The 15,091-nt window shown below is 32.4% G+C and overlaps 2 protein-coding genes across 2 annotated transcripts; both read right to left on the reverse strand.

The window, feature by feature from the left end:
• Positions 1 to 12,188: 12,188 nt before the first annotated feature.
• Positions 12,189 to 13,239, reverse strand: LOC128395149 (uncharacterized). Its single transcript, XM_053355547.1, has 3 exons — positions 13,226 to 13,239; positions 12,571 to 13,015; positions 12,189 to 12,485 (listed from the first exon to the last, which is right to left on the reverse strand). Exons 1-3 carry the CDS (start codon positions 13,237 to 13,239, stop codon positions 12,204 to 12,206), a joined length of 741 nt encoding a protein of 246 aa, XP_053211522.1. The 3' UTR covers positions 12,189 to 12,203.
• A 22-nt stretch (positions 13,240 to 13,261) lies between these two features.
• On the reverse strand, positions 13,262 to 14,960 carry LOC128395204 (uncharacterized). The gene has a single exon (XM_053355604.1). The coding sequence runs from the start codon at positions 14,315 to 14,317 to the stop codon at positions 13,547 to 13,549; it is 771 nt and encodes a 256-aa protein (XP_053211579.1). The 5' UTR covers positions 14,318 to 14,960; the 3' UTR covers positions 13,262 to 13,546.
• Between the last annotated feature and the right edge of the window lie 131 nt (positions 14,961 to 15,091).

Consider the following 15,091-nt stretch of genomic DNA (forward strand, 5'->3'; position numbering starts at 1 on the left):
TGGTCTTATCAGCTCGGATACTGTGCAAATGATGCGAGACGACTTCATGAATCAGGTATTTTATATCAGTGTCATGGTCAAGCAGAAGAGCTTTATTTTGCAGTTAACGAGACAATATCGACACTCGAAAATACAATATTTGAAAAATACTCTTTGTTGAAGCTTGAAAAAACTCAGAAATATTGAATATCCATACAAGTAATGTCGCTTTTTTAATGATCAACTTTAAATCTCTCTAAGGTCATAGATCCAAGATGATGTACAACTTTAGTGAAAATCGAATAAAATAAAGTATGCATAAAATGTTTTTGTACAGGGGGCGATACTATCGATATCGGTATTTCGTTGTCATTTTTTATCGATATAAGTAAAGACAATATCGATTATTCTTCTCTCTACTTTTGCCATATGGAGTTCTTGAAGATTTTTATCGATTTTTTGCAAAACTTTTCTCTTTCTCTTACCTTTATCTCTGTCTTTCGATGAATATAGATAAGATCGATTGTTGGTCAATTTCCAATCACAAATAAATTCTTTAAACACTTTTTAATTGTTACTTTTGGTCTAAGAGTAAGTTCTTAGCTAATGAATCTACTTTAATTAGTTAATCATGAAGGATAAGCATTTAGGTACCTTGGTTACAAGATTACAGATAAAACGTAAGTGTTTTGTTTTTCTGTAATATTCATTATCTAATCAATGAGGTTAAAAAAATTCCCATCACTACATTTCCGTCAGTTTATTTCTGAGCAGTCGCTGTGAATGGTAAAGGTGCATTCCAATCACCTGCAGATGGCTCTTTCATCGGTGGTAATTTGAAACTTTTATTGGATTTCCTTTTTCTCTTTCTTGTACCGACTTAATTCACGAGTTTTGATGTTGCTTTAACTTGATTGGAATTTCGTGGTAAGGTAATTGTAGAAGAAGATGACGATCCTCGATCTTGAGAAGACCAGGATGATGATGATGAACAAGGTAAAGTTAATAATTGTCGAAACTTGTTCTCTTCCTCCCAATCTTCGCAGTTTTTATTCCTCTTTACGAATGAAGAAACTTCGTCAGGTTCAGGAATCAATTCATTTTCTTTCTTGAAGTTCAAGTACTTTCGATATCTCCATCTCTTTGTAATCCTTGCAAAGATGGAAAATAGAACTTGACCGATTTCAATAGCGCCGAACCTCCAACCCGGTGTTGGACACTTACCACCTCAATTTTCCATTCCTTTAAATCTGTCGATGTGATTTCAATAGTTCCTTATCATTTGAATCGAAGATCAACACCCTTTTATCAAAGCATGCGAGTAGAATGTTCTTTTCAATCTCCTCCAGAGGTCTACCATTTTTTATTTGTTGGGCTTGGACACTTGATATTGGAGTTGAGAGGGTATTAACATCATCGTTTTTAACGCAATCGCTATAAATAACTTGAGCACCTAAGGAAGCACTGGAGAACCAAACAGCGAGAACAACTAATTGAGCCTTTCCATCCTTGGAGAGACCTTCAGTATCGATGGACAAAGTCTTCTTTGGGTCATCTATTGGTCAAATAGGGTTTAAAGTTTATCCAAAACATTGAGATCGAGTAGATGAGATCGAATGCCAATACTTTTCCAAAAAATCGGATGATCTTTTCTGTCTTTTTGTCGATAGTCAAGACGTTTTTTATCAGAAATTACTAGGTTGACTCTTGGTTGATCAGTACGATCCTTCTTGAGCCGAGGCATCTATTAGGTGGTTACCCTCGAGGCATTACAGTTTTGTTCAGAGTAATTGTTCATGAGTTAGGTAGGTTGCATCATGTAAATAAAGATGAAAAATATGTTTACCTAAGGAAAGAAACGCAAAAGTTTGTATGTTCCCAAGACGATTTATTTGATTAACTAATGCATTTTTGAAAGATGGGGAAACATTGGGACAATTTAAAATGTATTCGAAATATAGAATACTGGATATATAAAAGTATAAAAGAAAGTTTATAAAGATTCGGAAGGTACATAAGTCGGTTGGAGTTTTTGCCAATTCTTAGTGATTGGATCAGCTGCAGCTTTGGTCCTCCTTATTGAGCAGCTCAGTGGAATCTTCACTCCGTTACGAGTGCATCCATTTAAATGGTTCATCATATTTGATCGACCACCAGGGTTGCACATATATTTACAATACGTACACTTATATACTTTTTCACCCCTTATAGCTTCACGAAGCAGCTCCATTGTCTCCTCTTTCGCGCGCTCCACTGTTTGAATTCCTTCAGTTCTCACATCCTCGAGGGGTATGTTTTCTGTTTCAGAAAACATACAGTTTTCTGCTTTTTCATACCACTCACATTTCAATCGATATTCAATAGTGTTGGGATTGTATGAGACGGGCTCCACATCCCAGAATATGTCATCATGATAAACTTTCTAAAGAAATTGAAAGAAAAGGAGAGAATGGAAACATGATTAGATGTAAATAAAGAACTAATAAATATAAACTTACCTTGACTTTGTTAAGGCTCTGATCTTCCAATCTCTGCGATCGTCTCTTTCTGGAAATAACTATTGGTTCCTGAAAGAGAAAAAAAAGTTTAAAAAAATGCAACATGGGGAAACATGGGGAAGATTGTATTACCTCCCTCCTGGAGACTCTCCATTGTTGTTAATGGTTGATTCATTGGCCTGTTGACTATCTCGAACATTCAAATTTCCGATCTGAGCAGTGAGAGATGAACTGGCTTCAGTTTCTGAATCATTCTCGGAAATTTGAGCGTCAGCAATTAGAGTAGTTTGATCAGAAATAGATACATCAGCTTCATCGATAATTGATCCAGTTTTCTGGACTTCATTTGAAGTGATCTGTTCAATTGGCTCATGAACCTAAAAAGAAAAAAAGCCAAATGATTGTGATTAGAATTTGAAAAGAAAAAAGAATTGGAATTGATATTGGAAACATGGGGAAACATGTGTAACAAAACTGGTCTTACAACCAGTTCTCTTTGTTTAACCAGGTACCACCTCTCACGTGGTACCTGGTTAATCTGATTGGATGATATTTTGTTGAAGATGAATGAGATGAGGGAGAAGAAAATCTCCTTCATCACCAATATAATGGCCGTTTTTCGGCCATTTTCCTCATGGATTGTCGGGGTTTAGTTCACCCAATGCTTTTAATAAATTTATATCTTAAATAGTTAATTTTCGTACCAGTTATTGGAGGTCCCACCGAGAGTTTGTGTAATTCATTTAATCCTTACAAAAGTCATCTTATATAAGTGATATTTACTAAGTATATCTATCAGTAAAAAGTGAAATATTTTAAAAAAGTGACAATTATTAGTTGAAAACTAACAACAGTGAATTAATATCTTTAGAGTGACTAAAAGCAAGTAATCAGTAACAAACTGATTAAATAATCAGAGTATGGTGATAAATTAAAAACTGATAAAGTGATTAAAATTAACTAATCTTCAGAGTATTGTTAACTCATTTAAAGTGAAATTGGTTGATCCAACTTTATATACTGTCAGAAAATCAGGGGTTGGAAAATTTTACTCATCACCTTCCAGGTTCCATATTTGCTGGTTGTTTTACCCAATTTTTCATTGTCATTTATATTAAATAAATAAAATATTAAAACTATCGAACAATAGAAAAAAAGGAAAACTTCTTAAACAAAAGGAATAAATACCAAAAGGATCACATTGGAAGGAGAAAAGATAAGTTTTATTTTAAATATACTTTGTTTCATTTAACATTAAATCTGTTGTTAACATCATACATTTTCTTCATTCATGTAATTAAATCTGGTTATACTAAGCATTGTGTTCAAACACGAACTTTTACCCTAAATACCAAGTATTGAAACCAGGTTCCTGACATGGATAAGTTGATAAAGTGAAGGGTACAACCCAACAATAAGAACAATTGAAATAGTTATAGTAAATTTAACAACAATTACAATTGAAACTTAAATTACGATTACTGACAAGTAGAATAATAACGATTTTGTGATTTTAATCTCAAATTGAGACTATTGAGTAGGAAAATCAGAATTTTTTAAGAAAAATTAATTGTTTTGACTCAACATGAATAGTTGGTGTTTCATTCGGGATTTAACCTCGCTCTGAATCATGTCTGTTCTTAATATAACACAAATTGGTCATCTATTGATTGAGTTGAGATTTTCTTTTAAGTTGAATAAAATACAATTGATTTCTAGGTTTTGAGTACGATTTTAACCATAAATAATTGTAGCATTGTTTCTCAATCCAATACAATTAATTATTAACTTCCTTTAAGAACCAAATACAATAAATTCCCAGTAAAATTCACAATAATTGAACCTTGAGTAACAATTGGATCTATTCAACTACAATTAACGTGTACTTATTGAACCTTTAGTAACAATTGAATCCATTCAATCATAATTAACGTGTACTTATTGAACCTTGAGTAACCAGTGAAATTATTGAACAATAATTAAAGTTAAGCATTATATTCATTTCAATTGAACTTTATAACAATTGAAACCAACCAACCATAATTAAAGTAACATTATTTGAACTTTTGAATTGAATTATATTGATAACGATTGAAACCAACCAACCATAATTAAAGTATAATTATTTGAACTTTTGAATCAAAATGGCACTTATAATAATTGATTTCGTCCTCAACTAAATATGATTAACTTCATTTTCAATTAAATACAATTAACTCTATCCTCAATTAAATACAATTAAATTCGTTCTTAAGTCTCTTTCTTCTCTCTCTTGAAAGTTTAAGTCTCTCTCTCTTTAACCTTAAGTATTTTTCTTCTCTCTCTTTAAAGTTTAAGCCTTTTTCTTCTCTCTCTCTCTTAATCTTAAGTCTCTCTCTCTTTAATCTTAAGTAGATTTCTTCCCTCTCTTTAAAGTCCAAGTCTCTTTCTTCTCTCTCTTTTGAATTTAGTTCTCTTTCTTTTAATTTCAAGTCTCTTTCTTCTCTCTCTTTTGAATTTAATTATATTCCTTTTAATTAAGTTTTTTTCTCTCTTCTAATTATGTGTAAAACATTTTGTTTGTTTTTTGTTTAATTATTATCTTTTGGTGATATGAACAATAATGATCATTATTTAAATATAGAGGAACAAGAAGAAATACAATTAATACTCGGAATTCAGTTTAGAGAATCTACAATCAAAATATTACAACTATTAAGTTTTCTCTCTCCATTAATTATATTACTAATTCGGTTTATCTTTAACTTACATCAATTATACATTGAAACTCACTTCTCACCTTAGCTATGGATGATCAACCTCTGTTAACAACCCCGGTGCTGGGATTGGTAGAGAAAAGAAAAACAAATTAAATTCTACGGTAAATCAACAATTACATATTCCTAATTTCTCCGGTGATGGGGATGAGGATTCATTAAATTGGCTTGATCATTTTGAATCAGCTGCAGTTGCTCTTGATTGGGATGAAGAGATTAAACTAAAAGCTTTACCTGCTTATTTAACTGATACCGCTAGTAGATGGTACCGATGTAGAATTAAGCCCTTAACTGTTGATAATATTCCTAAAACTTTTGAAGATTTGAAAGTCAAATTGTTTTCAGATTTAGCTCCTTCGGGTTACCGGAAAAATTTAATTAAAGAGTTAAACAATAAGAAACAACGTTCAGATCAATCAGCTATTTCTTACTCTTACGAGGTTCGAGATCTATGTAGAAGAATCAACCCAGACATGCAAGAAGAATTAGTAAATAGCTTCATCGACAGAGGTTTAAAATCAAACATTCGAACTAGATTAGATTTACTGACAGCTGATTCTACCTCTGACTTTATTACTAAAGTAACATTAGCTGAACGATCAACATTATCAAAAAATGATGATTTAATTGAATCCGAAGAGAATGAACAGTTAAAAAATACAATAACGGCATCATCGCAACATTTACAACAAATTACCGAAAGATTAGATTGTTTAACTTTCCAACAAGATATGAAAAAGCGAGAGAGAGAGACAACTATCGTAATCGAAATGATTATGGAAATAGTAATTATCGAAATGATAACTATCGAACTGAAAATTATCGAAATACAAATAATTATCGTGGTAACTATCGAAATAATTATAGAATGAATAACTATCGACAAAGTAATCAATCAAACGATAATAATCAACCAATCATATGTTACGGTTGCAATGAGCCTGGACATAAAAGGAATGAATGTCCCCGAAGAGTCGACAGACCTCGAGAGAATCAAAAAAGTATCGGATGGGCAACTCAAGGTCCATTAACATCTAAAGATGATAATTGGAGAACCCAAAATCAATCACAAGATAATAGAAAACAACCTTGGTTTTTAAACAGAAATTTAAGTAGATCGCCTCCTCGTTCGATGCGTCCACCTCGACCAGATGAATATAAAAGTTACCCTCAATCAAATACACGACGAAATCGATCACTAAGTCCTCGACCTAGAGGACGACCACGACAAATTAATTGTGACAAAATACAAGTAACAACGACAATATCCGGTCTACTGCAAGTAACCAAATAATGAAATGAACCAATAAGTTGAAGATAAGTTGACTTTATCTCCTTTATCTTTATTATCGGTTTTGTTTAACTTTGTATTTGGATCAATAGGTGTAACAACTGAACGACAATCTTTCATTCCAAATCTTTCGAGTAAATTATCAATATAATTACGTTGATCCAAATGAATAATATTATTATTTTTATCATAATTAATATTAATACCTGTAACAAAATAATTAAACCAACGAGTTAATCATTAGATCGACATTAGAGTCACCTCTTAACAAATCCAATAAACCAGAAGATAGAGTTAATCATTAAGATTAACTAATAAAAATTCCACCACCTAATCCTAATTAACCTTTAATTATCAAGATAATTGATAATGAAATGTAGTATATAAGGAATAACAATAAAATAAAAAGATTAGATTTTCTTTGAATAATCATCAAAGAGGCCTCAGTTTTCTATTAGTGAGGCTCGTCACTTTACATTCGTGACAATACACAAGAAATACTCGAACTTTTCAGATAATTTTATCTCAAATTTTGATTGTAACCTTTCAAATGATCAAACATTTAAAGTTCTGAATTTCTTGATGATAAATCATTGCTGAAAATTATTTTCTCTGAAAAATTTATCAATTTCTTTGTTCCAAACATATGACGCTTGTTTTAACCCATATAAACTTTTCTCAAGTTTACAAACACGGCCACTACCATCATCAAACCCTTAGGGTTGTTTCATGTAAAGATTTTCAGTAACAATTCCATTCAGAAAAGCAGTTTTAACATCCAATTGTCTGATGATCATATTATTCATCATGGCCAGTTTCAGAACCACCCTGACTGATGTCATTTTAGAGTCGGGAGAAAAAGTTCATGATAGTCAATATTTTCCAATTGAGTGTATCCCTTTGCAACCAAACGAGCCTTGTAACGATCGATGATACCTTGACCATCAGTTTTAATAGTAAATTCCCATTTACAACCAAAGAGTTTCATTTTCTCTTCTCTCTCAACCGCGACCCATGTTTTCTTCTCTCTCAACGATTTAATCTCTTCCTCAGCGGCTTCTCCATCTCTGCGAGTCGATTCTCATCATCGCTTCAGAGTAAGTATTTGGATAATCATTAATATTAATATTATTAATATTAGCGTTTTATCTTCAATTTTTCGAAACTCATTTTCCTTGAAAACAATATCACGTGACACGAATACCTTTTTCTTCTCCTGATCATAGACCTTATAACCTTCGTGGTCGTCACTATAACCAACAAATAGTTGCTCCTTCGATCTATTACCAAGTTTATCCCTAAAAATTTTCGAGATATGAACGAAACAAATACAACCAAATACCTTGAGATGATCGTAATCAGCTCGATTACCTGACCAGATTTCATAAGGCATCTTGAAATCAATACTTGAACACGGTCTCAAGTTTAACAAATAATTAGCTGCGTGAGCTGCTTCAGCCCAGAACTCATCACTCAAATTTGCTCCGTTGAGTAATGTTCTCGTAATGTCCAGTAGGGTACGATTCAGTCTCTCAGCCTTACCGCTTTACTCATTTGTAACAATATTACTCTCTGGCTGATCATCAATTTTGAAAACTCCATTTTCTTTTCGAGCAACAAAAATAATATTACTATTACGAAAGCCACGAACAGAATCATCTTCAAAAATAACTTTAACTCCCTTTTCAACCATTTTCGAAATAGAAAGTAAATTATGTCTTAATTAGTTACGAATAGACACCCTGTTAATTTGATTCTCTTTTCTATTCCGGGCAATTTAATAATAATATCACCTTCACCGTGAATTTTAATTCGATTTCCATCAGCAAGAGTTACTGATTTAGCTTCACTTTCAGTCAAGTTGGTGAATAAATTAATATTATTACACATATGATTAGTTGCTCCAGAATCAACTAACTAACCGTTACCAGAAACAGACACATGATAAGCCATTAGAGCTTCTAACTCCTTTTGGACATTATTAGCTTTAGGTTTATCGTCATTGTCTTTCTTTTCTTTTTCAAATTTATCAATATTATTAACATAAACACGACAATCCTTTGAAATATGACCTATTCTACCACATTTGAAACATTTACCTTTAAATTTCTTTGGTTTACTTTTAAATGATTTGTTGAGAGCTGAATTCTCATCTTCGTTAGCATTATTTTTCGACTTTTGTCTCTCATACTCTTCAAGTACACGATTGCAAACAAAATTGAAATCAATTGAATCTCTTCTGTGATTCCAGAGCAATAACTAGACCCTCGAAATTTTTCGGCAAACTTTCCAGTAAAACGATAGTTAACATCGTCGACTGTATTTTGTGACCAACAGCTTCTAACTGAATACGTAAATCAACCAAATTATTAATATGAGTTTGCCTATCAGATCAAAATGATCACATAATAATTTCCATGATTTAGCTTTAGTTTCAGCTTTTCTTAAGATACCAAGATATTGATCGTTAACAGACAAAGCAATAAGACGAAAAGCTTTATCACATCTCTTTGGATAGTCACTCGCTTTACCTTTGGTAGAGTTACAAGTCTCTTTACCTCTAAAAGTATCGTACAAATCATTCTCCTTGAGAATAAGTTCAATCTTGAATCTCCAATTCGACCAATTTTCGAATTCAATTTTTCGATATTAATATTTTTGTTGTCAATCTCCATGGTCAACTAATATTAATATTAAACACAAACTGAGCCCATAACCTGTTGTAAATAAAGATTGTTGAATGGATTGATCATTACGAATCAGAAACATTATTCTAATTGAATTAAATATGATTAAAGGTTAAATAGTAGACAAAACAACAATTAGATTCATACTTAATTGTCATATCCTTGATTAAACAATTAAGTTAACAATTAGCAAATTGGTGAAATGGACAGTTAATAATCAGAAAAGAAAGAAGATATTAATCTTAACCATTTCTCGTTCTCTGTAACTCAACTTAAAATTTTGTTTACTTTTGATTAACTTGACTTGTATTTAAATAATAATAATAATAATTGATTAATAATAATTCAATTAATCAACATCGATAGCATTTGCTTCAACAGTTTCTATCGATGGGTGGAATTGGAACACCATAAGAATCGAAACTTTACGTAGATATCGGGTATCCTCAAAAGTTTCTGCACTCTTTTCATTGATGATTTTTTTGAGCAAACTCAACCAAATTTTTTTCTGAATAATTTCAATGTTAGGACCACATGTTAATCATATTAAAAAAAATTCAGGTCACTTTATTGACGGAAAAAGTGACCTCAAAGATGAGTCATCAAAACTCGGTAAAAAAGACCGTCACTAAAAATTTAATTGTAATTAATTGAATAGTCCGAAATTAATAAAATTAGTATCATTCGAAAGAGCAAGTTCTAAGCTTTAAAATGGTATCAATTTAATCATAGGAAAATGATTATCTTCTAATATCTAAGACTAAAAAAATCATCAATGAAAAGAGTGCAGAAACTTTTGAGGATACCTAATAATAGGAAAGTAATTTCAATATTAAAGTCTCCAACCAAAATCAATCTATTCACTGGTTTTACCTCGAAGTTGCGGCGGTCGAATTCAAAGGTCAAAAAATCGAGTTCAGCTTGAACTTTCGGTAACCATTCATACCATGGAAGGTCTGGCCAGTGGTACGTATTCATATAACCTAATTTAAATTTTCCAAGAGTAAAAATGGCAGCATTGTAAAAACATTCTGGTCCAATATCCACTGTTTGAGGAGACAAGTTGCTTCGGAAATAAGTACATTCATATCGTGGGCCGTCGCCGTTCTGTTAGAACCGAACCAATGGGTCCTTGGAAAATCATATGCTCTTGTGGAGTCAAACTGTGAAGAAGCACCGGATCCATTCAGTTTCATTTCCACAAAAGATGAAGCCACTTCCTGGAACCCACAAATGAATTGTTTTCTTCGGCTGGATAAGAAATTGATTGGGTTCTGACAAAGATTTGCGTCACCACGAACATTGTGGCTGTAAATAACATTGTACATAATAAAATAAAAAAAGGTAATAATTAGAACAATTTAAATCAAAATGAATAAAAAGATGATGAGCTACCAGTTTATTCATGAGGTCATGAGTAAACTGGTAGCTTACCGGTAGTGTATTGTAAAGCTAGTCTACTCAGCCTTTGGTTAGACAAAGATCAGACACCAAAAGCGACACCCAAACCTTCGATTCACGGGAAGAAAACACTAATTTGTATCTGTTGGTATTGTTATGGTTGTGTTCATTATGAACTATTAGAACCTGGTCAGAGCATTACTTTATATTCGACAATTAGAAAGATTTCAAGCCGAATTAGTGACGTCCTATCGTGAATCGTGAATTATTATTTAACTACTACTTCGCTGCGTTACTAATTCACAATCATAGTTCACCGACAGAACATAAAATTTATATTGATAATTTATTACTTATTCTTTTTGACTTTAATATCAGTTTACATATTTAGTAGAATTCAAGCGAAACAATAACAGTTTTGACCAGACTGGTTGACAAATGACGAAACGATGGATTCAGACGTTGATAAACCTGAAGCAGCAGCAGAGCCATTACCGGTAGAAGCAGATGATGATCGTGATGAACCATTAGCAGATCTTGATGATGATGAATTTGAGTTAGCGGCAGTAGAAGCGGAAGAAGCTCCTGATGAACCTGATGATGAACCGGATGATGATGCGCCTGATGAGCCTGATGATGCTGAGTTAGCAGATCCTGAACCAGTAGATGAACCTGAAGCAGCAGCAGATGATGATCCTGATGAACCATTAGTACTGTTACACAATTACGTATACGTGTTACAGTAGTCGAAGTGACTTCTTCTATTATGGTCTCAATTTTAGGATCAACAGGTGAAACTATTCCTCCGCCAATGTCATAGGATTGAGCAGTTATGCTGGCTTCTTCGAGCACAGCAGCTAATTTTTGTATAACAAAATGTTCACGAAGCGGAACAATGTTGGCCTCACACAATGCGATGTTTCTGATGAGACCAAAGATATGATATGATATATGATAATATATGAGGTAGTTCCGGGATGGGCTCCTAAATTGGCTCGAATAGGCTCCTAAATAGAGCTAACATGAGCCGAATCGATTTCATGACTTAATTCCCAATCAGTTAATTCACTTGAAGATGAGCTGGTCACTGGTCGGCATTGGAACAAGTAAATTTCATCTGATCTTAATCCCCATTCGATATCAACTGGACCATTGAAATAAGATGCAAACTTTTATATTGACCAAGAAAGAAATTAAAAATAGTTACATTGTTAACAATTAACTTTTTCTACTTAATTATAAACAATTATACCTTTAAACATGTTGAGGTTAAGTTGATTATTTGATTCTCATTGAGACAACAAATTGATTCACTTAATTGTGAGTCAATTGTAATTGTCCCGTCACCCGATGGATTAAGTTTAATTATCTGCTCTTTAGCACCAATTTCAATATTTTCAATTGTGTTAATTGTTAATCCATTTGAAGATATTTCCTATTTGACTCTAATTGTATCAGGATCAGATTTTGATGAGACGATACTCTATTATTGTCATTATTATAAAATAGTAACGATTAGTTTGTGAAATTGTAATTTAGTGTGTAAATTAATTTACCTCGCCGAGACCATAATTAGCGGTAATTAAAGCTGTTAATTGATTACTTGTAATCTAATATAATGAGCGATCCCTGGACAGCCATCAATTGTGATCGAGTAAAATGATTGACTGTTGATAATTTGATTACCAATTACATTGAATAAGCGATATTTGTTTCCGAGGATAAGATTAATTTTCTCGTCTCCATCAATTAATTGTTGAGAGTTAGTTGCAATCACAATTGGGAACACCAATGTAATACCCCAATTGGAAAAACCATTGATAAACCAACGATCATTTGATTTGATTAAAGTGATTGAGAAGTTATAACCTTTCTGTGAATAATCAAAATTAAGAATTAGCAATCAGAGAAAGCAAACAATTAACTCTATTGTAAAGTAAATGTATAAATGTATTTACCTTAATCGCGTATCCAGAAAACTTAATCATTTGACAATTCTTGTAATTATCGTGTTGATTAAATCTTAATTTACTTCTTAATCCCCATAGATTAGTTTCCACTGTTGATTGTTGATCAATTGATACCAACAATTTAATATGTGAACCAATATCAGTTAAATCAGTCAATGGAAATGATTGTGATTGAGAAGTTAATTGGCTTGATATAAATTTAGAATCAAATTGTTGTAGATTATCAAAAATTTGTTGGACTGGTAAAATGATCCCAATGCAACGAACGAATTTATAATCAATTGATTGTTGATTATCATCGTTAATTGTTGACTTAAAAGTACAAAAATCATTTAAACGGATCTTAATCCGTTTGATTGGTGAAAAAATTTCCAATCTAAATCCACCAATTGAATAATCATTGTAATAATCTAAATTGTAAATCCTTTCAGATCTTTTATATTCGTAAATTGTTTCATCACCATTACCATAGAAAACTTAATTGTTAAGAGTGATCATGATTAACTGAAGCATGAAGACCAAGATCAGATTAACGACTTAACAATGTTTCCAAAGTGATTTAATTTTTCGTTATCATTGCAAATAATTAGTTGATCGTTTTATTTGAAGAGTAAAAATTTATTTAAGTTAACAAAATTATTACATTGAAACAAACATGTTGTTGTATTGATGTACCAATTCAATTGAGTTTATCGCCGGAGGCAGTTCTAAGGTGACCTTGAATATTATTAATAATTTGGTGCTTCACCTAAAATTTGCATTTAAGTCCGTAAATCAGATGTGGACTGATGACTTTCTCGAGTTTTTTTATTTTAGATCAACGGCAAAAGTAAAATCGCCTCACATATTAATGTAAATGAATAAATAAAACTCTGGTAGTTTTGATTTCTATTATTATATTAAAGTGATATTTGGAATCACAATTTAAAAGATTGAATTGTAAAAAGTATACAATTTAATTTGATTATCTTTTCCAACCATTCCAAACGTAATCATTGTAATCATAGCCCGTCGGTGGGTAATTAGTTGGTGAGCTGTAACCACCACCGCCCATTACGTAGGGTATGTAAGGATAATTAGAAACCATAGACGGTGAATTAATTGACCCACTGGACATTGGATAAGGTAAATAATTATTACTTGAACTGGTAACACTAACACCGGGGCTACTTGACCCTCGTCTCATGGGACCAGTTGAAAGTCCACCAATAGGTGAACCAACACTCGAACCAGTACCTGGGCCAAATCCGTTGCCGTTAACATTTGAATTTGTCATGAAACTGTTCATTCCACCGATATTCATACCATTCTGACCTTGGCCATGATTCACTGGTGAAGAGGGTGGACCTTGCATCGATCCCATCATAGGTCCATTGTTACCGTTATTCATTGGACCTGATGCTGATCCACCGATGAAAATTATGTGAGGTCCTTTTTTCTCATCCTTCTTGTCGGATGAAGTTGAACGGAAAAGATTAAAAGTTGACCTTGAAGAACCCGAAGAATCCCGATCAGACAGTGTAGCCTCAATCTGTCCCAAAGGTCCACCGGCACCCGAAGAGCTGGAAGAGGGTAAACCAGCCCCTGGAGGGCCGAGAATAATAATTATCGGTTCACTATTTTTACCAATGGTTCCAGAGATGAGAGAGGAAACAATCAAGAGAGAAGCAAAAAACATCACTTCTCTAGAATGATAATTAATCTGTGATTTAATTTGATGACAATTAACACTCATCCTTGAATCGAGTGTTGAACTAATTAAGAAACAAATTTAGAAGAAAAAAATTAACTCGAATTACGAAAAATTGAACTTGATGTTGACAGAAATCACGATTAAGATGAAATGAAGATGGACGATAGATGTTACCTTCCTAAAATAGACTCTCCTCAATTGGATCATAAGAATGGAACAACAATTAACTAATTAATGATGATTAGTGATTAACAGAACACAAGAATCATCCATTGTAATCGATTAATTGTCAATGATGATGATGGTTTTGATCTTTAGCCTAAAGAAAAAAAAAGAATCAGCTCATCCTACAAATAAAAATTGTTACAATAAGAGGAACAATTAACTGAATTAAACTTAATCATGATTCTAATGCAACCAAGCAAAAGATGAGAAGATACAATAAGAAGATGATTTCAATTAGTTTTAATCATAATCACCTTAAAATCCTTTTCAATCTTAATCATTTAGTGTTCTCGTTAATCCAATTTAATTGTCTGAATGTTTACTAATTCTGATTGTTATGGATTGATGATTAAATGATTATTTCCTTGCGTGGTTTAATTTAGTTCTAAGAGAAATTGAATCTTCAATTCATTGCCGATCAATTGACAATTAGGTTATCCTAATTAACTATGACCCAGATCATTGCTAATTAATGATAGATCTTCCAACCATGTAACTAAATTAAATTTTGTTATGATGTTTAATCATTTCTTCATTCAATCAAGTTCTAAACAACTAATTACCAAATGACAGACCAATTTAAAATTCTGA

The sequence above is a fragment of the Panonychus citri genome, unplaced genomic scaffold (genome assembly GCF_014898815.1).
Source record: "Panonychus citri isolate SS breed McGregor unplaced genomic scaffold, ASM1489881v1 Contig00141, whole genome shotgun sequence".
NCBI classification, from domain to species: Eukaryota; Metazoa; Arthropoda; class Arachnida; order Trombidiformes; family Tetranychidae; genus Panonychus; species Panonychus citri.

Excerpts from the sequence above, each read along its gene's own strand:
- LOC128395149 (XM_053355547.1), bottom strand. Across the intron at positions 12,486-12,570 it reads TTTCTGGATACGCGATTAAG|AAAGGTTATAACTTCTCAAT; the intron begins GTAAATACATTT and ends GATTATTCACAG.
- LOC128395204 (XM_053355604.1), bottom strand. The coding sequence starts at position 14,317 with ATGAGTGTTAATTGTCATCAAATTAAATCACAGATTAATTATCATTCT.